Source organism: Carassius carassius, chromosome 49, assembly GCF_963082965.1.
Source record: "Carassius carassius chromosome 49, fCarCar2.1, whole genome shotgun sequence".
NCBI classification, from domain to species: domain Eukaryota; kingdom Metazoa; phylum Chordata; class Actinopteri; order Cypriniformes; family Cyprinidae; genus Carassius; species Carassius carassius.
In genome coordinates, this window is record NC_081803.1 from 2330446 (window position 1) to 2354821 (window position 24376).

General features: G+C 39.9%; 1 protein-coding gene and 1 long non-coding RNA gene across 2 annotated transcripts; one reads left to right on the forward strand and one right to left on the reverse strand.

Moving 5' to 3' along the window:
* The first annotated feature begins 2595 nt into the window (after positions 1–2595).
* LOC132132732 (uncharacterized) lies at positions 2596–3588 on the forward strand. Its single transcript, XR_009429073.1, has 3 exons — positions 2596–2911; positions 3078–3152; positions 3258–3588. It is a non-coding gene; the product is annotated as an uncharacterized LOC132132732 (long non-coding RNA).
* Positions 3589–10623: 7035 nt separating this feature from the next.
* LOC132132260 (dentin sialophosphoprotein-like) lies at positions 10624–14335 on the reverse strand. The gene is made up of 8 exons (XM_059544629.1): positions 14247–14335; positions 13063–13132; positions 12901–12957; positions 12746–12802; positions 12456–12506; positions 12256–12300; positions 11697–11984; positions 10624–11295 (listed from the first exon to the last, which is right to left on the reverse strand). Exons 1-8 carry the CDS (start codon positions 14255–14257, stop codon positions 10933–10935), a joined length of 942 nt encoding a protein of 313 aa, XP_059400612.1. The 5' UTR covers positions 14258–14335; the 3' UTR covers positions 10624–10932.
* Between the last annotated feature and the right edge of the window lie 10041 nt (positions 14336–24376).

A 24376-nucleotide genomic window follows, 5' to 3' on the forward strand; every position in this document is an offset into this window, starting at 1 on the left:
CACGTCTCAGTAATAAACATTAAATCCAAGTCGTGTGAAATGGAAAAGTCAATTAATATAAATGTCTTGTTCATCACTGACCTCACGTTGATCAAACCAAACTGGAGTTTTAGTACATCCTCATCCGATTGTGTTGTCCGACGTAACTTTAGCGGTTTAAGATTACACCATCTCACCCCGCCGTGTCGTAGATGTGGAGAGCGTAACAGTTGCAGCGATCCAGAAGAAGTAACGTTAGGGAGAATCGGGACATTCCAGTTATATAATGGTTCGAGGGAGCGCCATCTCACAAAGCAAGAACGGTCTATTCCATTGATGACAAGATCTCTGTGATTATATCTCCTCCGATAACTTCCAAGGGCGATTTTAAGTTTAACCACGAGACCACCTCTTTTCCCTCTGCGCTTTCGTCATTTCCTTCCCAGCGGCAAACATTGCCCCCGGCAGAGGTAAGGTGGCACAGACGCCAGCAGAGGTGGAGGAATCCCACAAGCTTCCCACAATAACAGATGTGTTTGGCCATCTGCCAGAAGTCCAATATATAGCAAAGTTTGCTGGTCATAAACTTACACTGATAACGCACTATGACTTAAGACAACACTTGAATAAAAAACACCATGATTAAAAAGGCAATTAAAAAACCATAGTAAAAACAAACTTGATAATCGCAGAGAGAGACTGCATGCCAAAAACATCGGCGCCATCTTCTCTTTGCCACTCTGATCTCCTTTTTCCAGTGTGTATTTAGCCTGTTTATACAAGACTCTGTCCCCCTTCCTGTAAGCATCTTCTTTGTCCCAATAGAGCTGTCTGAGTTTTGGAGTGAACCATGGTTTGTCATTGTTGTAAGTTAAATGAGTCCTGGTAGGAATGCACGTATCTTCAGAGGAACTGATATATGATGTCACAGTCTCTGGGAGCTCGTCCAGATTGGTGGCAGCAGCTTCAAAAAAAACTCAAAACAAGCTTGTAAATCCTGCTCTGCTTAATTAGTCCATCTTTTTAGAGCTGAAGATCTAGAGCTGAAGACCCGACCGATGGGACCCGACGGGTTCGGGCTAAGATCTTAATTTATATCATCTTATGCGGGCTTGAGCCGGCCTCGGGCTTGTGCTCCGGTTTGTGAGGTAAACGAGCGGTCATGTGATGTTTTTCGATTAGTGCGAGAAAGATGCGAAAATGGATGCTGAGTAGGTGTAACGGAGGCTTGCCTCTGGCGATTACGTTTTGGTTGCACCAGCAACTAAAGCAAAGTCTGAGGTGTGGAAAAGTTTTGACCATGTTTATAATGAGAATAATGAGTGAATAATGACGCACCATCAGTGAGCGCAGGGACCCTCTGAAGCCATCTACAGTGGATTCAATCATTTTCCTCCACAAAAACATGTAGGCTTAGGCTAATCTCTGTGAGTAAAGGTTTTTCAAATGATAACTAAATATTCATTGAGTCTTAAATGCATAATGTGGACACAGTATTGACGCTAATGTTGGCATTATTCTTTTATTAAATGTCAGCTGCTAGTGGCGATCGGAGCCTTTATCTTAATTTCGTTATTGCCAAATACCCATCTTAATTTAAAATTTATCTTAATTTAATTTGTTAAAAAAGACGTTTTTATTGGTGCATTGGTCTATTTATAGGCTAAATGAGCCTATGTCTGTTTAGAGTGCTGAGATGTTACGATGTTACAAAGGACTTATTTTAGGCCTATTTCTTTATTCCAACTTCCAAGTGGTCTAGTCTACCTTAGTTATGAATAAATTACCCCATTACATTTTTGAGGTCAATAAATATTTTCTTGTAAGTTCTAACTAGATTTGCAAAGTATGTGTTTCTTGATCAGGGACACTCTTACTTAAAAGGTAACCATTTATTGGCTTATTTACATTTCAGGTTTTATATCGCATTTGTTAGAATAGTGTAAAGTCCATATAAATGCCAGGCATGAAGAATGTATTCAAATTGTTAATTAATTAATTTGACAAGTATTTTATGCCCTACTCTATGCCCTGCCTCTCTCAAACCCAACGTTTTCCACAAAGTCTCTCCTTTGGACAAGGGCAGTCTGCTCTGATTGGCCAACTGACCTAGTGCATTGTGATTGGCCACAAGCACTCGTTGGAAATGTAACGCCAGTTTCCATAATCATGAGCTTTACCTTTAAAAATGTGAATACAGTTAATAATGTCCTCAGCATTTGAACAGTCAATAGCAAATACTTTTAACTAAAACATAGTTCCAGTAGCTGATTCAGAAGCGCCAGACTGTTGTAGCAAAGTCAGAATGACCTCCTCTCCTAGGTTCATGAAAAAGTCTTCCATAAAATGCGTTAATGTTCTGTTGTAAGTAATCTTAAAGATTCTTAAATGCATCTACTTTCAGAAGGCCAAATAAAGTGCTTTTGCTTTCTCCTAGATACACACAGCAACACTAACTGTGTTACTGAAACCATGCCTTCTTTCTTTGAATATCTCTTTGGATTTGAGACTTTAGTCTTTGCAACTTCAGGGATCTTATCTATGCACAGAGAGCTTTTAACACTCCAAAGAGAAAGGAAAACTTGAAATCAGAAACTTTAAGAAACTTTAAGTTCTGAGCTTTTCACTGTTACCAAACTGGACAGGTAGCAGACAGTGGTGGTTGTCTTAACAATGCAGTGATGCTGTGGCAGTGCATGATTTACACTCCTGTCTGGTTTACTACACACTGATTGTAGAAGGAATTTTGCAAGGTTTAATAGAGACCCGGAAGTTGCACGAATGTTTACTTGTGACGTCATCATCATGGGAATTCACTGGACCAAGCCCTGGTTTACTCACCTCCATCCAGTATTTAAGACACAGTACCACAGATGCCAGAGTAAACACAGACTCTGACATTACACTATCTGGACAAGAACATCTGCTCAAGGTGAGCCATTCATCTCTTATTTATGCTACATTTATGGCTTTATTATTGGTAACCAAATAATACATGAATACAAGTAAGCAAAACTTATAAATGCAATTTTTAATCTGTGCAAAAACACTATTTGACTTTACCAGATAATAATAGTTTAAACTAGATTCTTTTGAAGCTTTTGATTTCCAGGATGAAGACTTTACGTGCAGTGCTACTTATGATGTGTGTTGCATTAGTATTTTCAAAACCAGTACGTATTAAGTAATGTGGTTTATTATTATTTATTTTTTTAAAGTGTTACTGTTAATAACATAAGACTATTATTAATGAAATCATCTACTGTTTGAATCCTCAGTATCCTTTGCGCAGAAGATTTGATTCATCTAGCTCAGAGGAAAGTGATTCACGAAGAGACGATTCACGGTCGAATGAGAACGAGTCTAAATCAAGCGAATCTGAATCTTCAGAGGAAGATGTGAGAGTTCTGACATCGCCTCCAGTTAGAAAAACAAATCCACCGACCGCTGGCATAACAAGACCAACAACCACAACAAAAGTCATCACAGACTGCGTTTTTGTGGATGTGATAACTGGCGGAAGGGGTGATAATAATAATGTCAATATCATATCTTGCTGTGCTTCTGGTTAATCCTCTTTTCCTGCAAAAAAGAAAAGAAAAAGAAAAATTCAATAAAATGCTTTTTGGTGTACAGTCCATTGCAACAGTATAAAGTAATGTTTATGTACTGATAATGAGGGTCTTGAAACTGAATGATGTAACTTTTAAAATTATTTACTTTTTTGATTCTCCCCATTATGGTTTTAAGTGGTGATTTACAGTAATAATAAAAAAAAAAATCTTTAAAATGCAAAGTGTTCACACACTTAAATATCATGTAATAAAAACAAACAAACAAAAAAAAGGCATAATTTTCCAGTGGGTTTTATTTTTGGTAGTACTTTGTCTGAAGTAAGAAAATGTGATAAACCAGCATATTGATATGAGAGTTCAGTACATTTTTGCAACTTTTTGTTATTATTATTACAGCATTAGTGTAAATGAAATGGAACCTACTATATATAATTTTCTCATTCAATGCAATCCACATGTATTATTTTTTATTTTATTGTGTGTGTGTGTGTGTGTGTGTGTGTGTGTGTGTGTGTGTGTGTGTGAGAGAGAGAGAGAGAAATAAGTAATTAACAGCACCATTCTATGAAATTTTAAAAGAACAATTTACATCACGTGTGCATAGCATAGTTTTCACATGGTTACAGATTACACTGAGTCAAGAGGTGTGTTTGCTAACTGATATTGAAAATATTACTTAACCTCCAAAGAACAGAGAAAAGTTTTAGGAAAAATATTTTTTTCCATGTCTTTATGTTGTTTATACCATTGAAAATAATGTAAAAAAAAAAAAAAAAAAAGATAATATTTCTTAAATATTATACAATTAAAATAAAAATACATGAATGAAGGCAAAAACAATAGATTTTTTTAAATCACAATATATATATATATATATTTTTTACCAAACTTTGTTCAGTATAAAAATGACTATCAACTATGTTATAGCAGAATGATTCAATATACAATTTTCTTTCTATACAATGTATCTATAAACTAAATCTAATTTGCATATTAATTTGTTTTTGGGGTAACATGTAATGAAAAAAGAAGTGTAATAATGGGAGTAATAATTGACAAGATTTTCATAATAATATATAATATTTCATATAGAATATTGAAATATAATTTCTTTCCTTATTCATTTGTTATGTCTCCCAAAATCCATAGTAAACATGATTTTAGTCCCGGTGTCCTTATATGATGACATGTATGAAATCAATGTCCTGTTTCATAACAAAAAGTCATATTTTGATTTGAAACCCAATAACATTTTCCTGAGATGTTTATTTATGACACACAATTAAAAAAAATCGATTTAAATGATAATTACACAATATTGTCATTTTCCAGAAGAGTGTCACTAAATTAATTTCAGACATTTTTGGTGACCAAGGAGAGGGAGTGGTCATGTGAAACATCCAATCATTTGGTATCTCTGGAAAGCCCTGAATGTGCTCTGTACAGGACATCCAGATATAACTGTGGCCTGCACAGTCTCAGAGAAATTCATGAAAATATAATGTCCTCATATTTGGGCGCAGGGTCTTAAGAGGCTAATGATCTATGACTTGATACAGTCTCGGAGTGCAAAATACAAATCCATCTTACATGATCTCCTTATATAGGTCAGATATTACTATGTGACATAATTATGTAAGAAGGGGTTTAATTATCATATTAGTAGCATGTTTAATTATCATTGTTACATAGCGTATAGGAAGGTCAAGTTTAGCACTTTGCATTTCGGGACACAGAATTTTGGTAGTCTGAACATCCCTTTTTTTGCATTATGTGTTAGGCTATATAGTCACTGCATCAAATGTGGACTTTGTTCTTGACATGATTGACTAGTTTCGCAGTGAATTCGAATACATTTTTTATTTGAATGTGGATTTTTATGTTAAATTTGACAAATATTTGAAATTCTAATTGAAATTTGATTTTATTTATTTATTTATTTTTAACCCTGGCTACAGCCCTGCTCATACTCAAATAATAATATGTGTTTTTGTTGTTAAGTCAAAACATTACCAGACGGTGGAGGAATGCAGTAGTTTGGTTTGATTTGATAGCTCTGTGAATACCAGACGTTGTCACACACCTGGACTCATTTTGTGTGTTTTTGCCCCTGTGACCCAGTTTCTGTCTTCCGTGTCTGGTTTGATTAGTTTCCAGGTGTGTCTCTTCATTTCCCCATGTGTTCCATGTCCCTGTTAATTTAGTCATGCCATCCACCTGTGTTTCCCCAATTATCCCTTCTATAAAAGCCTTGTCCTTTCACTTCTGTTTTGTCGGGTCTACTCGTCTAAATGTCCACTTGTCTACTTGTCACCTGTTACTTGCCACTTGCCTCTTGCCACCTGTTATTTACGACTTACCTTGTTTATGTTTTATTTAATAAATCCTTGTTTTGTTTATCCCTCGGCTCCGTGTTCCTTCCAGCAGCATAAGCCGTGACAGAAGACCCGACCTGAAAAAGTTAAAAACTGCGTGTTTTCCCTCCGTTTTGTTTTCCGTTTTTTTTCACAGTCTTTTTTCTTTCCGTAGTGTTTCATGGATCCCCTCTATCACCCCGAATACCTCCTCCTCCTGCTGGAGCAGGAGGGACTGTCTCTCGAGGACCATACCAGACGGTTTCTCTGGCTAGCTAATGCCACCAGCTACCCGGACCACGCGCTGGTGGTTGTCGCCCGAAGATGGTCCTCGGGAGGATTTCGCCGCATTTATAGAGTGGAATCTGGTGAGAAATGGGTCCCCTCTCACGGTCGGCCCAATGGAGGATCTCGCCAGGTCCACTCTGGACCCAGAGCCCAGCCTACAATCTCCCCACGGTACGAGGCATAAGCCCGAGCCCACCGATGACGGAGAGCCAGAGAGCAACCCGTCAGACCAGGTGCGAGAGCCGGCGACACTGCCCACCACGAGGGAGCAAAATATGGAGCGCCAAATGGGTCAAAATGAGGGGGGTTCCAATTCACCTATGCCAGATCCTCTGTTAAGCCCAGGAAGGGCTCCTGATCTTCCGTTAAGCCCAGGACGGGCTCCTGATCCTCCTGTAAGCCCAGGATGGGCTCCTGATCCTCTGTTAAGCCCAGGAAGGGCTCCTGATTCCCCGTTAAGCCCAGGACGGGCTCCTGTTCCCCCGTTAAGCCCAGGACGGGCTCCTGATCCTCCTGTAAGCCCAGGACGGGCTCCTGATCCTCTGTTAAGCCCAGGAAGGGCTCCTGATTCCCCGTTAAGCCCAGGACGGGCTCCTGTTCCCCCGTTAAGCCCAGGACGGGCTCCTGATCCTCCTGTAAGCCCAGGACGGGCTCCTGATCCTCTGTTAAGCCCAGGAAGGGCTCCTGATTCCCCGTTAAGCCCAGGACAGGCTCCTGATCCTCCGTTAAGCCCAGGACGGGCTCCTGATCTTCCGTTAAGCCCAGGACGGGCTCCTGATCCTCCTTTAAGCCCAGGACGGGCTCCTGAACCCCCGTTAAGCCCAGGACGGGCTCCTGAACCCCCGTTAAGCCCAGGAAGGGCTCCTGATCTTCCGTTAAGCCCAGGACGGGCTCCTGATCCCCCGTTAAGCCGAGGACGGGCTCCTGATCCTCTGTTAAGCCCAGGAAGGGCTCCTGTTCCCCCGTTAAGCCCAGGACGGGCTCCTGTTCCCCCGTTAAGCCCAGGACGGGCTCCTGATCCTCCTTTAAGCCCAAGACGGGCTCCTGATCCTCCGTTAAGCCCAGGAAGGGCTCCAGCCCCAGAGCTTACTCCAATGCCTGCTCCTCCAAAATTCCCACCCTCCCACCCACTCCTGCCTCCTCCTCCGCTGTCGTCTGGCTGCCCCTCTGCTCGCCCTCAGCCTACCATCATTGTGGTGCGAGCTCAGCGGGACCGCCATCCTCCAGCGACGCCTTGGTCGGCGTCTCCCTCACCTCCGCCTCCAGCCTCTGAGGCCTGGACTCCGCCTCGGCCCGTTGACCCGTCGGCTCCACCATGGCTCCTAGCTCCTTCCTCTCCGCCGTGGCCCGGCAGTCCGCAGGCTCTGCCTGGCTCCCTCGTCCCTCCGGCTCCGCCTTGGTCTGGCGTCGTCCATCCTATGCCTCGGGACTCCACTCCTCCGGCTTCGCCTCATCCCTCCGTCCCTCCGGCTCCGTCAGGCTCCTTCATCCCCTCGGCTACACCTCAGTCCTCGGTCACTCTGGCCTCACCGCGGCCTTCCGGATCCACATCGCCGCGTCAGTCACCAGAGCCATCTGTTCCGCCTAGGACCTCCGGCTCCTCCCCGTCACCCTGGCTCTTCGGCTCTCCGTCTCCGCCTCGGGCTCCTCCTCCACTTGCTCCGTTGCCGTGGGTCGAGTCCCTGGAGTCAGTGACCATTCCTCCTCCATGGCTCCTTCCACCGTCGGCCCCACCTTGGGCCGTTATGGCTGTGGCCTGGGTCCTGCTGGGTACCTCCTGCTTCACATCCTTCCTGTCTCCTCCCTGGCTCCTCCCTCCGTCGTCTCCTCCCTGGCTCCTCCCTCCGTCATCTCCTCCCTGGCTCCTTCCTCTGTAGTCCCTGTCTGCTGGCCCCCTCCTGGGAGGCTGTCCTCCACCGGAACCTCCTCCCAAGTTCCCACCCTCGCCTCCCTTTGTTGTTTCTACGGTGCGAGGACGCACCTACCGGGAGGGGGGAGTACTGTCACACACCTGGACTCATTTTGTGTGTTTTTGCCCCTGTGACCCAGATTCTGTCTTCCGTGTCTGGTTTGATTAGTTTCCAGGTGTGTCTCTTCATTTCCCCATGTGTTCCATGTCCCTGTTAATTTAGTCATGCCATCCACCTGTGTTTCCCCAATTATCCCTTCTATAAAAGCCTTGTCCTTTCACTTCTGTTTTGTCGGGTCTACTCGTCTAAATGTCCACTTGTCTACTTGTCACCTGTTACTTGCCACTTGCCTCTTGCCACCTGTTATTTACGACTTACCTTGTTTATGTTTTATTTAATAAATCCTTGTTTTGTTTATCCCTCGGCTCCGTGTTCCTTCCAGCAGCATAAGCCGTGACAGACGTACAGTAATTAAACTTACTGTACAGTGAGAAGAGCGTCACAGTAGTGAAGCAGAAGTAATGTGCACCATGCTGTTACTTTGTCAACATCTATTTGTGGTAAAGAACTAGAGTTTTTATTTAGTGTAGTACAACCCGAATTCCGGAAAAGTTGGGACGTTTTTTAAATTTTAATAAAATGAAAACTAATAGACTTTCAAATCACATGAGCCAATATTTTATTCACAATAGAACATAGATAACATAGCAAATGTTTAAACTGAGAAAGTTTACAATTTTATGCACAAAATGAGCTCATTTCAATTTTGATTTCTGCTACAGGCCTCAAAATAGTTGGGACGGGGCATGTTTACCATGGTGTAGCATCTCCTTTTCTTTTCAAAACAGTTTGAAGACGTCTGGGCATTGAGGCTATGAGTTGCTGGAGTTTTGCTGTTGGAATTTGGTCCCATTCTTGCCTTATATAGATTTCCAGCTGCTGAAGAGTTCGTGGTCGTCTTTGACGTATTTTTCGTTTAATGATGCGCCAAATGTTCTCTATAGGTGAAAGATCTGGACTGCAGGCAGGCCAGGTTAGCACCCGGACTCTTCTACGACGAAGCCATGCTGTTGTTATAGCTGCAGTATGTGGTTTTGCATTGTCCTGCTGAAATAAACAAGGCCTTCCCTGAAATAGACGTTGTTTGGAGGGAAGCATATGTTGCTCTAAAACCTTTATATACCTTTCAGCATTCACAGAGCCTTCCAAAACATGCAAGCTGCCCATACCGTATGCACTTATGCACCCCCATACCATCAGAGATGCTGGCTTTTGAACTGAACGGTGATAACATGCTGGAAGGTCTCCCTCCTCTTTAGCCCGGAGGACACGGCGTCCGTGATTTCCAACAAGAATGTCAAATTTGGACTCATCTGACCATAAAACACTATTCCACTTTGAAATAGTCCATTTTAAATGAGCCTTGGCCCACAGGACACGACGGCGCTTCTGGACCATGTTCACATATGGCTTCCTTTTTGCATGATAGAGCTTTAGTTGGCATCTGCTGATGGCACGGCGGATTGTGTTTACCGACAGTGGTTTCTGAAAGTATTCCTGGGCCCATTTAGTAATGTCATTGACACAATCATGCCGATGAGTGATGCAGTGTCGTCTGAGAGCCCGAAGACCACGGGCATCCAATAAAGGTCTCCGGCCTTGTCCCTTACGCACAGAGATTTCTCCAGTTTCTCTGAATCTTTTGATGATGTTATGCACTGTAGATGATGAGATTTGCAAAGCCTTTGCAATTTGACGTTGAGGAACATTGTTTTTAAAGTTTTCCACAATTTTTTTACGCAGTCTTTCACAGATTGGAGAGCCTCTGCCCATCTTTACTTCTGAGAGACTCTGCTTCTCTAAGACAAAGCTTTTATAGCTAATCATGTTACAGACCTGATATCAATTAACTTAATTAATCACTAGATGTTCTCCCAGCTGAATCTTTTCAAAACTGCTTGCTTTTTTAGCCTTTTGTTGCCCCGTGCCAACTTTTTTGAGACCTGTAGCAGGCATTAAATTTTAAATGAGCTAATTAAGTGGATAAAAATGTAAAATTTCTCAGTTTAAACATTTGCTACGTTATCTATGTTCTATTGTGAATAAAATATTGGCTCATGTGATTTGAAATTCTTTTAGTTTTCATTTTATTAAAATTTTAAAAACGTCCCAACTTTTCCGGAATTCGGGTTGTAAATGGTACATCAAAATCATGTTACAAAATGTTTTCAGTCATGAATTATACAAATTTAGGTTTGTATCATGCACATTCATATCTATCTTCAAAAACGTGAGTGACAGTTAACAGGTTAAAACAACTTCTAAACTTCTTTTCAGCAAGGTTTTTCTATATACTGTAAATATATGGGTTTTTATTTCATATGAAAATGCACTTTTAAAGCAGTCTGACTGACCATGTGAATGGTTCAGTGGAGTTTTATCTGTAATTCTGTTATAGTTTGGTAATATTTGGACATTGTGTCTTGTGTTTTTTTTGGTGCACCAGGAAGCACTGCGTAACGGATATAGGACAAAATTTATTTATTTATAAATGATCAATCATAACATACATAGAGCAGTATAAAATTACATTTACATTAATATTGTAAATAACTGTGCAATCAACAGGAAGACATTGCTGAGATGAAACTGCATCTCAACAGGTTCGGCAGCAGTTCAAGGACTTGTATGAAGCGTATGTTTGTGCTCTGCTGTTTGTCTAACTCACACTAACATCAGGTGGAGTGAGTCACCAAGCACCATACAATTACTACATTTGCATTCGTTTCTGTCGACAGCCCGTTGAGGGTATGTGCTCGGATGCATTTACTTTGCTATGATAATAGTAGCGTCAGTGGTCTGGGTGGTCTCCTCACTCGAATCGCTCTCCTGGCTCTCTGTGCTCTCCTCAGTGTCTGCAGCTCCAGGTGTGGCTGTGGTCTCCTCGCTGCTCGGGCTGCTGTCTGACTTCTCTTCACTTTGCTCCTGGCTGGCACTGGTGCTTGCGCTGTTGCTGGGTGTGTCGCCAGCACTTGCTCCCTCGCTGTCTGACTCTGCTGTAGCATCCTTGTTTCCAGTGGGAACGATCTCTCGGCTTCCCAGAGCAGCCTGGCCATCGTTTGGCTCCATGTTCTCCGCATCTGGGGTGCTGGTGTCCTCCTCCAGAGGAGTATCATGCACCTGTAGAGCCTGAGAAACAAAAGAACATCTCAGCTACAGTGATTCTGGTTTTATTGTATCAATAGTTTATTAATTTGAGATGTCATTCAGGTTTATTATAAACCTGTAATCATTGTTGGGGAAGCTCCTTTGAAAGTGTAAGTTGCCTATCGACAAATAAAGTAATAATAAATCCGAAAGGATGTAACGTGTGGCCAAGTATGGTGACCCATACTTGGAATTTGTCCGGCTTTCTAACCATTTGGCCATGATTGCCCCCATAACATTACCATAATACCATAATAACATGGTTCTGCAACAGAACTTTCTTGTACTGTAAATGCTCTTAACATCTGCTATACATGCATGTTTTCCTATCCTACTCTATTACTTGTCAACCTTCACAAACATAAAATAACCTTACTATTTACCTTGTACAGTTTAAACTCTTTCTCCACATCATTGATGCTCTGGTCAAAGGACTTCTTGCTCACAAATGTCAAGCCTCCCAACTTGTCACTGCTGTAAGACTTGTATGGGGAAGGTATTTTTTCGAAGTTGTTTGCGTCCACGTAGACAATGTTTTTTTTGTAGTCGCTAGGGTAGTCCAAGCTGTCTCCCCGGCCTGTGTTGATGATGGGGTCCAGCGAGGGTTCAACTGTGGAGGGGACAACGGTGATCGCAGTTTCTCCAGATTCACTCTCACTGGTATCAGTATCCTAAGTGGACAATATATGTTAATGAGCAATATAACTGACCAGATAACATTCTGTAGCTTTACTGCTAGCATGGGTGATTCGATTGCTTTGGCATCATGCTAGGTAGCACAATATGAAATCTCACTGGTCCAAAATCCTGCTTGTAATTGTATGTTAAATATCAAATATGCTGTCAGTTACTGTGACTGTGTCAAATCCTGCAACAGTTTTGTGTGTGGATAGGATAAATCTTCTAAAACATAAGTATTTTAGCATAATCAGAGTAACTCACATTCTCATCTTCCTTCTCATCTGTTTCAGATTCCTCATCTGCATCCTGCAAATGCAATAAACAGTATTGAGACTCGCAGCAGGGTCACTTACAATGCGTCTAGACCAGCGGAAGGGTATTTTTAGATCCTGTTGTCTTTTATTGGCTATAGTGGGAGTGTAGTGATGTGTGATGTGGTGAGAGGATGAGTTTTCGTATACCTCACTGTCATCTGCACTGTCTGTGCTTTCATTGGAATCTACGGGCGTGGTCTGAAACACAACCAAATGCCTTGGCATAAATATAACAATACTCACTGGATTGCTCATGTGCATGCCAATTACCACGTCCTTGACTCATTTCTATTCATTCCTCATACAAAGCTATTGTATGGCTTCAAAAAAAAAAAAGTTTTTTTGTAGCATTTTGCAGCTTAATAGCCCCAGTCCTCATAATATATAAAGAAGAATATTGACAGAATTTTCTAGAGTGAACTATCCATTTGTTTTACCTGTGTAGGTTCTGCCTTGAACATAACAGCAGCAGCTTTTTCTAGACCAGGAGGTGGCTGTATAAGACAGATGTTTAGTTAAAATCACAATATTGTTTTCTGCACTCAATTTTTAAAGCAGTGTCCATTCTGTCCATATCAAACAAGATACTTGCCTGTTGAACAACCACAAGTTCTTCTGAGCTCTCTGAACTGCTAGCTGAGCGCTTCACCTGAGAAATGAAAAATATATATGTGAGTGTACAAAGAGACAAGAAAATGGTAGTGTAAAACTTTTACCGCACAGATTTCTACGGTTATAATGATAGTAAACTTACAGGTAGACAGAAGGCTGTGGCGATGAGGAGCGTTAAAACGAAAACAGTCTTCATTTTTGTGCAAGATACTCTAAAAAAACAAAACAATAAGGTGATCCACAGTTATAGATTACATCAATTTTGACCTTATAAATCTAAGGCTGATGCAGCCTACACCAGCTAATGCATGGTAATAAGACATGTTTTATAGAGATGATTGCCTGTGCTATTTTACTTTAATATTCTAACTGTAATATGCCTCAAGTGGGTATTTTTGGTATTTACGCATTTACTGACTCGGAAGGAAGCATGCCTTTTGAGGGCACTCTGAAACATGTTGGCAAATGCCAAAAGACTTCCTGCCAGTCCTCACCATGAAACATCTCATTTGTTTTCAGCTACTACATTGCATAAAGTATAAGTTAAGGTAGTGTGTGTTTAGCTATACCTATAATGATCTCCTCTGGTGTATAATTCAAGAAGTTATATGTAGACTATGTAGCAGCCACAATCCCAAGAAATAGCACGCCTCTGGCTCCAGATTTAGTTTCTCATAAGAATCTTCAATGTTGTGAGCTAAGGCATAAAATTTGTGGCGTCAAAGGAAATGTGAAATGCAGCGCCAAACACTAAGTGTGGAAGTGTTCTGTTGGGGCTGCAGGCAGAAGTAATGGTGGCATCTGTCAGTCAGCCAGTATTATTATTCTTTTGTATGCAACTTTAATTTAGTGGTTGTGTCGCTGGAATAAATGAGTCAGTTGACAAATTAGTAAGATCTTTATGTTCCATAGCCGCAACTTTCTCTTTCGTCTGTCAAGTTTATGTTAATCATGTCTCCCTATAATAAACTGTGGTCAGAATCATTAAAAGCCTTCATAACAACAGTCTTGTACTTTCATTGAGGCTGAACGAGAACTGCATTTTCTGAAAGTTTTGAAAGAACTACATTTGATGTATGAATTATTTGTCATGATTAAAGATTAAAGTAGGCTGTAGCTACATGATCTCAAGCCGCTACTACTCCTACATGTGCTGTAAATACAGATAAATGCCTGACAAACCTTAAAATAAAGAAAATGTAGACTAAAAGCAAGTAAAGGCATCCAAAGTTTCCTCCAAGATCTGCATACATACTATAAAACCTTTGACTACAACTGTTTTTAACCTTAACATCTTAAAAATACAAATTAATTGTAGTGTCTTACCTCCTTCTCATTGAGAAATTTGAAGTTCTTTGACTAAGTCGAAGGATAGACTGAGGTCCGTTTAGCAGATGAGATCTTGCTATGTTTTGATGCTAGTGAGAGGTGGCTGCTGGTTGGCTTTTTAAACCCTGTTCCCTCTGGTAACAGCCAATGGCATTGGAGCTCGTGATGTCATGAGGTTTACCGCTGCTGTCCCACCTTGTGCTCCCACTCTTCCTGTGGTTTATATGGCCAGGCAATGCAAACATTCACTACCAGGCATGACGAGCAGAAAAAATAAAACATATCCTGTATTGTGCTTGGGATCCTTGTCATGCTTATTATCAATAAAATATTATGCATTTACAATGGAAAGACTCAATGTCCACTTTAATTGTTATTATATCGTAAAACAGTGCAAATAAATATTTAATGGCTTCAACTCAGGGGTTTAATGCCTCTGGCTGTAAAGCAGAATGAAGTGTTAAGTGTGTAATCAGTCCAAACTTTAGTAGGGAACAGTGTGTCACAAAATCACTAAAAGGCCAGTTTATTTTACAAATATTAAAAGTCTAAATCAGTCACGTTTGCTGGGCATTATTACTTTTAATTTTGTGCATACTTAAGGTTAGGGACTCAAAGCCCCTATGTGCTATGAACATGATTGATAACCTCAATCAATAACTGAATTACTCATATATCTGCACTGAATGACAGCATGTAAATGAACATTAGAATGAATAGTACAGAATAGCAATTCACTGTATGTTATTATTATCATGTTACAAGCCAATATTAACTTTTTAAGATATTTGTGTGTGCATGCGTGTGTGTGTGGGTGTGCATGTGAGTTTGTGGGTTGGTGTTTAAGAGAAAGATGTACAAATAAAATCTGTGGCAAGCATCTAGTTTCTTATTTTTGTGTTACTAATTTCAGTTAAAACTAATACATAATAATTAAGTTCTAAGTCATGCATAATAGTTTTTCACACTGATATTTAAGTCAGATGTATGTGTTCCATGTGAGTATTTCACATGAAAAAGAATGGTAGATGGTAGGATGATGGTGTGTCATACCAAAATCACATGAATTTCCCATCAGTCTGTATCAGTCCTATGATTCACAGTCTGTTTGTAGCAATAGAGTCAGATGCTCAGAATTTGCAATCAACAGTATTGTAAAAGTGTGTGCCTTTCATGTGGCCTTTTGTGTTATTCTGTGCATTTACAGCATGTGAAGTGTTCGACTATGGTATTTTGTATGGAGTCAGACCAGACAATTTTGCATTCCCTACCTTCTATACTATGCAATTATTCAACATTAACGAGCAGCACATGAACATAAATAAACCCCTGAAACTGAGAGTTAGTGTTCATGATTCGTGATTTGCTGTGCTATTGTGAGATGTACCTAAGGGCAGCAATTAAAGAGAGTGAATATCAGTGCTAATGATTGACAGGCAGTGTATAGACTTGAAACACTACATCACTTGCAGTAGTTGGTAGAATGATTCTTATATAGAGAGTGAAGACAAAAAGTCATAAGGAATTTAAAGGTAGAAGTTAATGGGGAAAACATCATAAAACAAAGCTACATCAGACATGCTAATCGTAGGTTGTCATCTAGATAGGTTGAGAACACACGTGTTAAGACATGCAGCTCTGAACCACCATTCATATAAGAAGTGAAATGTTTTTCATTTTTTCACTCAGGCTAATGTCGTGGGGGAGAGGGAGTCTATAGTTTGTGTCTGAATTTTTATTTATTTATTAATGTTTAATGTAATGCCTTTCTGTCATGCATGGCGGCCAAATCGCCAGTGGCTTACGGATGGATTAACAAAAAAACTCTGAGACACTAACACAACACCACAAGATTTCAGACGTTATCACACAGACTGGTGTTTTTTTACCTCATATAGCTCACATATTCCCCAATGTAAATCTCAGTCACATTTAATGACTTAGAATGTAATGTTTGTGTTTTGAGTTTGTGATAAATGGGTCCTTTATTAACCAGGTATAATTGTTTTTTGTTGGGGTTTGACAAATTAGCTGTCCTAGCCAGGCATGAATGCGACAGGTGTCAAGTTTATAGGTAATCTGTCAGTCCACACTGAAAAGAAAAATACCACATGTAAATTTGGCAGGACATTTTTGGAGGGAAAGCTAATTCGTAAAGTGGTAGTAGAAAGGGAGATCCAGTGACTGTTCTGTATGTCATTGTCTTAAATTTGATTTAACTTCCAGTGAAGTGTAACAAAGGTGTAATGTGTGCTCTCTTGGATACGTTAAAGCCAAATGTGCCACTGTCTTTGAAAGGTCAGTCAGAAGAGCACACTCTTCAAAATAAAGGTTCTACAAGGGGGTTGTCACAGTGATGCCATAAGGGGCTTTTGCACCGGAGCTAACTTTTCATAGTTCCTAGAACTAATGGCAGAAGTTACTGCTCTTTGGTATGTTCTCATCACAGGAAATGGAAATGAATTTAGTTATAGGAATGCCTTTACTTCAGAGTTTGGTCTAATCCAGCACAATAAGAACTACTAGTGACGTAAGTGTACTGTAGGATGATTTAGGGCTACACGATTAATAGGAAAACATTGCAATTTGGCTTGGTGCGATTATGAAATCGCAAGGGGTGCGATTTTGAATGTTCAATATGAAATGCTGCTGTGCAGACTGATCGGTGTATGACTACAAAGTAGGCTACTGCAAGAGCTATAGAGTGCAGATGGCTCTGTATGGTTTCAGATCACTCTTGTGCTATGTCATACACTGATCGGTCTGCACAGCGCTGCTTAAAGCCAAACACACTAAGTTATATTATTTTTGTGAGCCATATTTGGAGTTTCTGTATGAGGACTTCATAGCCTCATCAGTTCAGTGTTACTACTGGTGGTGCAAAATCAATCAGGAAAATGGCCCTATGGCAATAATTAGTTATTGGGGAACGCCCTCATGCCGAGTTCCTATAACTAAGTTTCTAGATCTACCTGAAATGAAAACCCCTATATAAAAACAATTTTGTTTCCCAAAGCAAACTTCCAGTGATCAGTTCTCAAAATAACCATTTTTTTCTTAGTGTAAAAGTACTTTTGAAAAACCTATAGAGTCTTTTTCAACTATAAAGAACCTTTTGTGAAATTGAAAGTTTCCATGGATGTTAAAGGTTCTTCATGGATCCATCAATGCCAATAAAGAACCTTTACTTTTAAAAGTGCACTGTATTCAAGAGACGACAAGTCTAGTTGTGAAGTTCAAATTGTTGTCAAACACATTTGAGTACTAGGTTTACCTGGATTCTGTTATCATTGATAAGCCTAGCTGAATAGTGATAATGTGATGAATTTCTCAGCTGAGCTGAGAAAGGAAGGAGCTCTTGTCTAGGCTCAGTTTAGGGGTGGTGTTCTGGTGATCTTTTGTCTAAAATAAGATATTGAGCTGGTTATATTCTTTGTAGCAGTGGTAGGGATTTTCATGTTCCTGGATAATTACACAACATCGACCCACTGAGTAAAGGAGGAGGCCAAGTACCGAACCCTGAGGTACCCCTTGATTGAAGTGACTTGGAGACCTCTTTCCTCTATGAAATCCTATGAAATCGACCAAGCAGAGTGCTGTGATCACATTTTTTTGAGATGATAGACTGGAAGATCTGGTAATTAAAAGTGTCAAAAACTAGCAGAATTCTAGCAGAAGGAGGACAAAGAAACTGGAAGGAGCTCTTGCAAAACACATCTGATTCTGAAGAATGATTACAAGTTGTAAGCTTGATTAACAACATTTAGTACAAGTGTTTTTATTTGAACCATCAGCTAGACCTTGTCGTTTTTTATGTGTTTTGTGTACATTTTTAAGAATTGTTTTGATTTAGCATGTTTGAAAGTTACATTTGCATAATGTTAAACTGAAATAAACTTCAGTGAATCCTAAACGATCACTGTCACTTTGATATGAGGGTAAATATTCACTAACAGGATCAAGGCTACTATTAGCAAATGTTCACTAAACTGCCATCACTGACAGAAGACAGAATCATGACTGTCCAGTGACATTTCAGTGTTACCACAAAGTCTGTGTGTGGTGATCTTCTTTCCACAATGTCTGTGTTTTATGCAGGATGGACTTTATGAACTCAGTAAAGCATGCACCAGGACTGCATTCTAATCAGCCTAGTCTTTTCTTCTGCACTGCGGTTTGGTGACTTTGGAAATTAAGTAAAAAAGGCCACATGGCTTAATTTCAGGCCTGATCCACAACATTAGTTTATGAAGTTGATGTCACCCTTTACAAGACATAAACCAAATGGAGTTTCAAGTTGTGTGCCATTAAATAGGCCCCAAACCATTAATCTTTGAGGTCAGTTTGTTTGGAAATATTCTGGAGGAACACATTACCTATATGGATTCTACATACCCAGGCATGCATTTAAAGGACCATTGAATTAAACTATCAGCTTCTGAATGCTTAAAATTATATTAGGCCATTATTATCAGATGTGGTCTAGATTAGACTGTTTTACAACATGATCAAGACCTACAAACCATTGAGACACTTTTATGATTATGGCAGTGGAATATAAGACTGCACTTCGTAATCATCAACTATATGTTAGGCAATGTATACCCAAATGTGAAAGTCATAAAAAGTGCCATGGTATGTTAACCACCAAATGTGTAGGTTTAAGTGGCAGGTTCTTAACCCCGAAGGGGGATCCGTCTGGATCAATTCAGGCATGAAACATTTTGGGAATTCTTGGAAGGAATAGGAGGAGGTGATGTTAAAATACAAACAGGAAGTATACATCATCTTTCTGAAACTGGAGGATAGCATATATGGAGCAGCCTACTGACTCAAAATATAAGTATGAGGGTAATTTTTTCTGAAACTGAACCACATAGACTTGGTATATCTAAAACAACAGGCGTTGTCATCCATAGTCTGCAAACACACACACAAAAAAGGCGCAGAGTATGTGGAAACGGTGACATACTGTATATAATATATTAAAGGTCATATTATATTGTATATAGCAGGCATATAAAGATATACAAAACTTTGAAAGAGCCTTTCAGTTGGTTCTGTATATTATGTAATGTTATTTGGGGCCTGGAAAGGGAAAAATAATTTATATCCTTGCTTTTCCCACTTTGGATGTAACTTGAACATAAAACACCCAAAGGTTTTTACTGTCTAGATCCAACAGTAACACAATAAGAATAATAAAATTAATCTTGTGGAAACCTCTTAAAACAAGGAACTTCTTCCATCAACAAAACAATTTTGCTCTGTTTGACGACAAAGACTGGGGCCAAACAACAATGCATTATATTCTGGTTTGGGATTTTTTTTTTTTCCATTTTTTATTTATTTATTTTTGGATTGAACTTTGAGAGAATGAACTGCAGTACATGGAACAAATACAATTTTTAGATCTAATGATTATTGATGTTTTTGGTTTACCTTTCCTTACTACTTATTTAACTACTTAGGCTCCGCCCACAAAAAAAAACATAATCACAATAGCGATGTCAGCAGATTCTGTCATACTACTTCAATTTGAGAGCCACAGCCTTTCAAAACCAAATCTTTTACAGTAAATCACTGTGTTTTGGTCAAGAGACCTGACATGGCACATGTCTTTCATGAAGTCTTTGTTTTTTCTCATCCCACGTGTCTCTGCCCAGGCTGTGTATGCTCCGATGTTATGCCGTCTGCTGTATTTTGATTTCCACCCCCATTTTCCACCATGACTGGAGAACCATACTTCCTGTTTCAATTAACTACACTGACTTCAGGCTGAAGATCCACATGTCACTGCTTTGTTTGACTACAACAAATCTAAACAGTCACAAGAGCAGAAACAAAACATGTAAGAATTTTCCCAATAATACATATCAACAATTACCTTACATTTAGAAACTTGGTGAATGTAGAACTCCTTGGAACTTATTAAGTGTCTGGCAGTTAGTAATAGGGACATAAGTATCGCCTACGCAGTCTGTGCCATTTCATACCCTGGATGGAAATAGTCTATAATAGAAGGTACAGTTCCCGTCTGGTAAGTTGGTTTCAGATGGTGTTTCAAAGACTTGCTCAAGCTCATAGAAACTATTAATAAGATCGTTTAAGGCAGTCATTTTTGCACTTCCCAAATTCTCCCACATTCCAAATTCATGCATCATTCTTAAAAGTACATAATTTTTGGTGTAATAGAACACTTAATATTACATAATGGATGTGCAATAAAAATCACATGTTTTAAATGGTGAAAAAGATCATAGTCATGTGAATACCTATTTCATGGTTATCTGACACAATGTTAGTTTGCACAAGAGTAGATCTGAAGTGTCAATTTCATCTGAACTTATTTTGTTATGATTAGCTAAAATCAAGCTAGCGTTCATGAAACAGTACAGCAAACATAATTGGATTCAGTTGTGTTTAATGTTGCAGCACAAAACACATAAATTGTTTCCTGTAAACTATTGTTATTAGTTTGTGTTTTCCGTAAAGGGGCGAACAGTGGTGTGACTAGACCCTGGCTTTTGGGCTGCAGCTCTAAATACTTCTTTGCTACAGCCCCAACCTTTGTAAAGCTTCAAAAAAATCTTTATTATGTTTATATGCCCACTGCAGCAATTTAATTGAAGGAAACTAAATAAACGAAAAAGACAAAGTGTATAAAAACGAAACAATACCCCTTCTCTCATGAGATTTGAGCCCGACGTGTTTGAACAATTTACACATCCTCTCAATGGAAAAGAATGTGTGTTAAATCCATTGAAGAAGATGCTGTTTTTAACTGTCTCGCAAAACTTCATTTGCCTCAGGCACCTCAAAAATGAAGCATATCACTATACTATATAATGGGATAGTCAAAATGAGAATAAATACCTAATGTCTGCTGGATATTTGTCTGTGTTGGAGTAAAAGGAACATTTTTGTTTTATTCTATAAACTACTGACAACATTTCTTCCAAATTCTAAATAAACTTACAATCATTTATGGCATTCTCTCCACCAGTCATTGCTGTTGGGTGACTTTATGCCACTCATGGTGCAAAAATTCAAGCAGATCTGCTTTGTTTGATGGTTTATGGGGAAGTCGTGGCCTAGTGGTTAGAGAGTTTGACTCCTAACCCTAGGGTTGTTGATTTGAGTCTAGGGGCTGGCAATACCACAACTTAGGTGCCCTTGAGCAAGGCATTGAACCCCCAACTGCTCCCCGGGTGCCGCAGCATAAATGGCTGCCCACTGCTCCGGGTGTGTGTTCACTGCTGTGTGTCTGCACTTTGGATGGGTTAAATGCAGAGCACGAATTCTGAGTATGGGTCACAATACTTGGCTGGATGTCACGTCATACTTGTGACCATCACTCTTTGTCTTGATCAAATTACAGACGTTTTCAATGGGGTTTAGGTCAGTGACGTTGTGAGTTCGGGGGGCTTTGGGAGCTTAAAGCAGCGGTCCTCAATTCCAGTCCTCGCACCCCACTGCTCTGTACATTTTGTACATTTCTCTTATTGCTTCAGACGTTTGTTCTATTCTAACACAAGTGCCCTGCGAAGTGGACATCACAGGATATTCCGTCATGATTCCAGTTCGAAGCGAACGTATATGTTCCATTCAAAGTGAAGTGAAGTGTGCGAGAAGTGAATTTAAATTGTATTGATTTACAGAGGTATATAATGTCACACTTGTCCGTGTGTGCAGACGGACGCTGTGCAACGCAAATCCCTTAATGAATGTTCCGAAGTGAAGTAAACTTCAACAGATTTCCTTGACCATGTCAATCTGAACACAGTTCATGCACGGAGCTCACTTCTAACGAGCTGATATCTATCTGAATCAGGTGTGTTAACAAAGAGAGACATACAATATGTGCAGAGCAGTGGGGCGCAAGGACTGGAATTGAGAACCACTGGCTTAAAGGAAAGGACATGGGATGCTCATTTTCCACAAGTTGGTATTATTTTTTAGGGTCTTCCTGAAATGTCTGAAACATACCTTGGTTAAAATTCTTCAACGGTCATTTAAAACAACACCAACCTTATCAATAACAGCTCTGTCCACAGCGACTAGTTTTGGTGCATGTCTCTTTAAATGATAATGACTGCTCGCCCCGCCCCTCTCTTAGAATTATTTAAAAAATTGTCTTTGATCTTTCGAGCTGTTTGATGCAACTCAGCGGGTGTTGCACTCCATCGGTCCATGAGAACTCCATCGGTCCATGAGAAGTTTAATATAAAGTGTATCCATAAAAAAAAAGTGTCTCACATGGCTCCGGGGGGTGAACAAAGGCCTTCTGTAGCGAATCGATGCGTTTTTGTGAGACAAATAACCATATTCAAAATGTAATAATCACTTTAATCTAGCTTGAGCTCTCTGTTCCAGGGGAGTGACGTATGAGGTCAGCGCTGCGCATTCGCCGGTGAGTCTCGTGAAAACTAATGTTTGTTAACAGGAGCACAGGAAGGGAAGTTTCCTTACTTTAGCAAAGGAAAACTAGTCTCCTCTTGGCTTATATTGAAATCCTCTGACATTCTTCTTTACAAATCCTCATTTTGTACTTCTAATTAGTGGCCGCTGTTTTGATCTCTCTGCTTCATTTCCGTGTGCATCACTTCTGAGCAAAGCTGACCTCATATGTCATCCACCCGGACCTGTGAGAGCACGCTACAGTAGATTAAAGTGATTATTAAGTTTTGAATATGGATATTTTTCTTACAAAAATGCATCTATTCGCTTCAAGAGGACTTTGATCACCCCTTAGAGCCATGGGAGACGCTTGAGTTGCATCCAACAACTTGAAAGATCAAAGACAAAAAAAATTTAATTAACTCCAACTGAATTCGTCTGAAAGAAGAAAGTCATATACACCTTTATGGCTTAATTTTCATTTTTGGCTGAACTAACATTTTAAGCTATTTATGTAGAAACGGCTGCAGATAAGGCTCACTGGATGACAACAGTTTCAGACACAAACAGCCCATAACAAATTGGCTGCATGTTTTCTTTTCAGCGTTTCTGAGCTGGCAGACACACCAGAAACCTAACTAAATGAAGGAAAAAAAATAAAATAAAAAGCTAAAAAGGAGAAAATTTCATTTGATGTCCATTTCTAACTTTTTGTCAAAAGCCTGTGGTATTTTTGAAGATTGAACATGTTTCATTTTCCAAATAAAATATGTTTAATAACTTGTGATTTGTCTTCCAAGTATTAGAAATGTGTAAGTACATGATAAAAAGCAGTCTGAGCTACTGGCTGTGAAGTCTACCGCTTACCTGCATGTTCATTCCACTAAATGCTGTTTTGAAGCCATCGTTTTATGTTTCATACATTTAAATATCCAGATCACGATCTCGATTCAATCACTTACCCAAACTTATTTCTAAATGACAATGAATCCGATTATTAAATCTTTGACAAGTACTATCACACTATATCTGAGTTCACATTGCATCAATTACAATGTAAAACCAGTAGGTTACTGTGAGTCATTTTAAGATTCATTCAAGTTGATTTTTTAAACAATTCGTTGAATATTAAATATTTTTAAATAGACTGCAACAATTAGCATTTTATCAGAACCTCTAGTACATGTTAATTTGTTTAGTTGTCTTTTTTTTCAGAAGTGTGGGAGCATCATGATCTCTGTTTTAAAATGTGTGGTGGTGGTTTCTCCCTTATCTCTTCTGACCCTAGCAATTCTCCTGGTTTGGGTCTGGAGATTGGGTTGGCCATGATAGGGTCTGGATCAGGTAGTCTTCCATCCACACCTTGATTAGCCTTGCTCTGTGGCATGGAGCATTGTCCTGCTGGTAAAACTGTCAGTTGGGGAACATTGTCAGAGCAGAAGGAAGCAAGTTTTCCTCCAGGACAACCTTGTACGTGGCCTGATTCATGTGCCTTTCACAAAGGCGAATATGCTCGATTTGAGCCGTGCTGAAAAACCCCCAGATCCTCCACCAAATTTAACAGTGTGTGCTAGACACTGTGACTTGTAGGCCTCTCCAGGTCCCCATCTAACAATTAGATGAGCAGGTGTTGGGCAAGGCTGAAAAGTGGACTCATCAGAGAAGGTCAAACCTCTGTGGTCTTTTGCAAACCTCAATCTGGCTCTTGCTTTTCACTGATGAAGGGC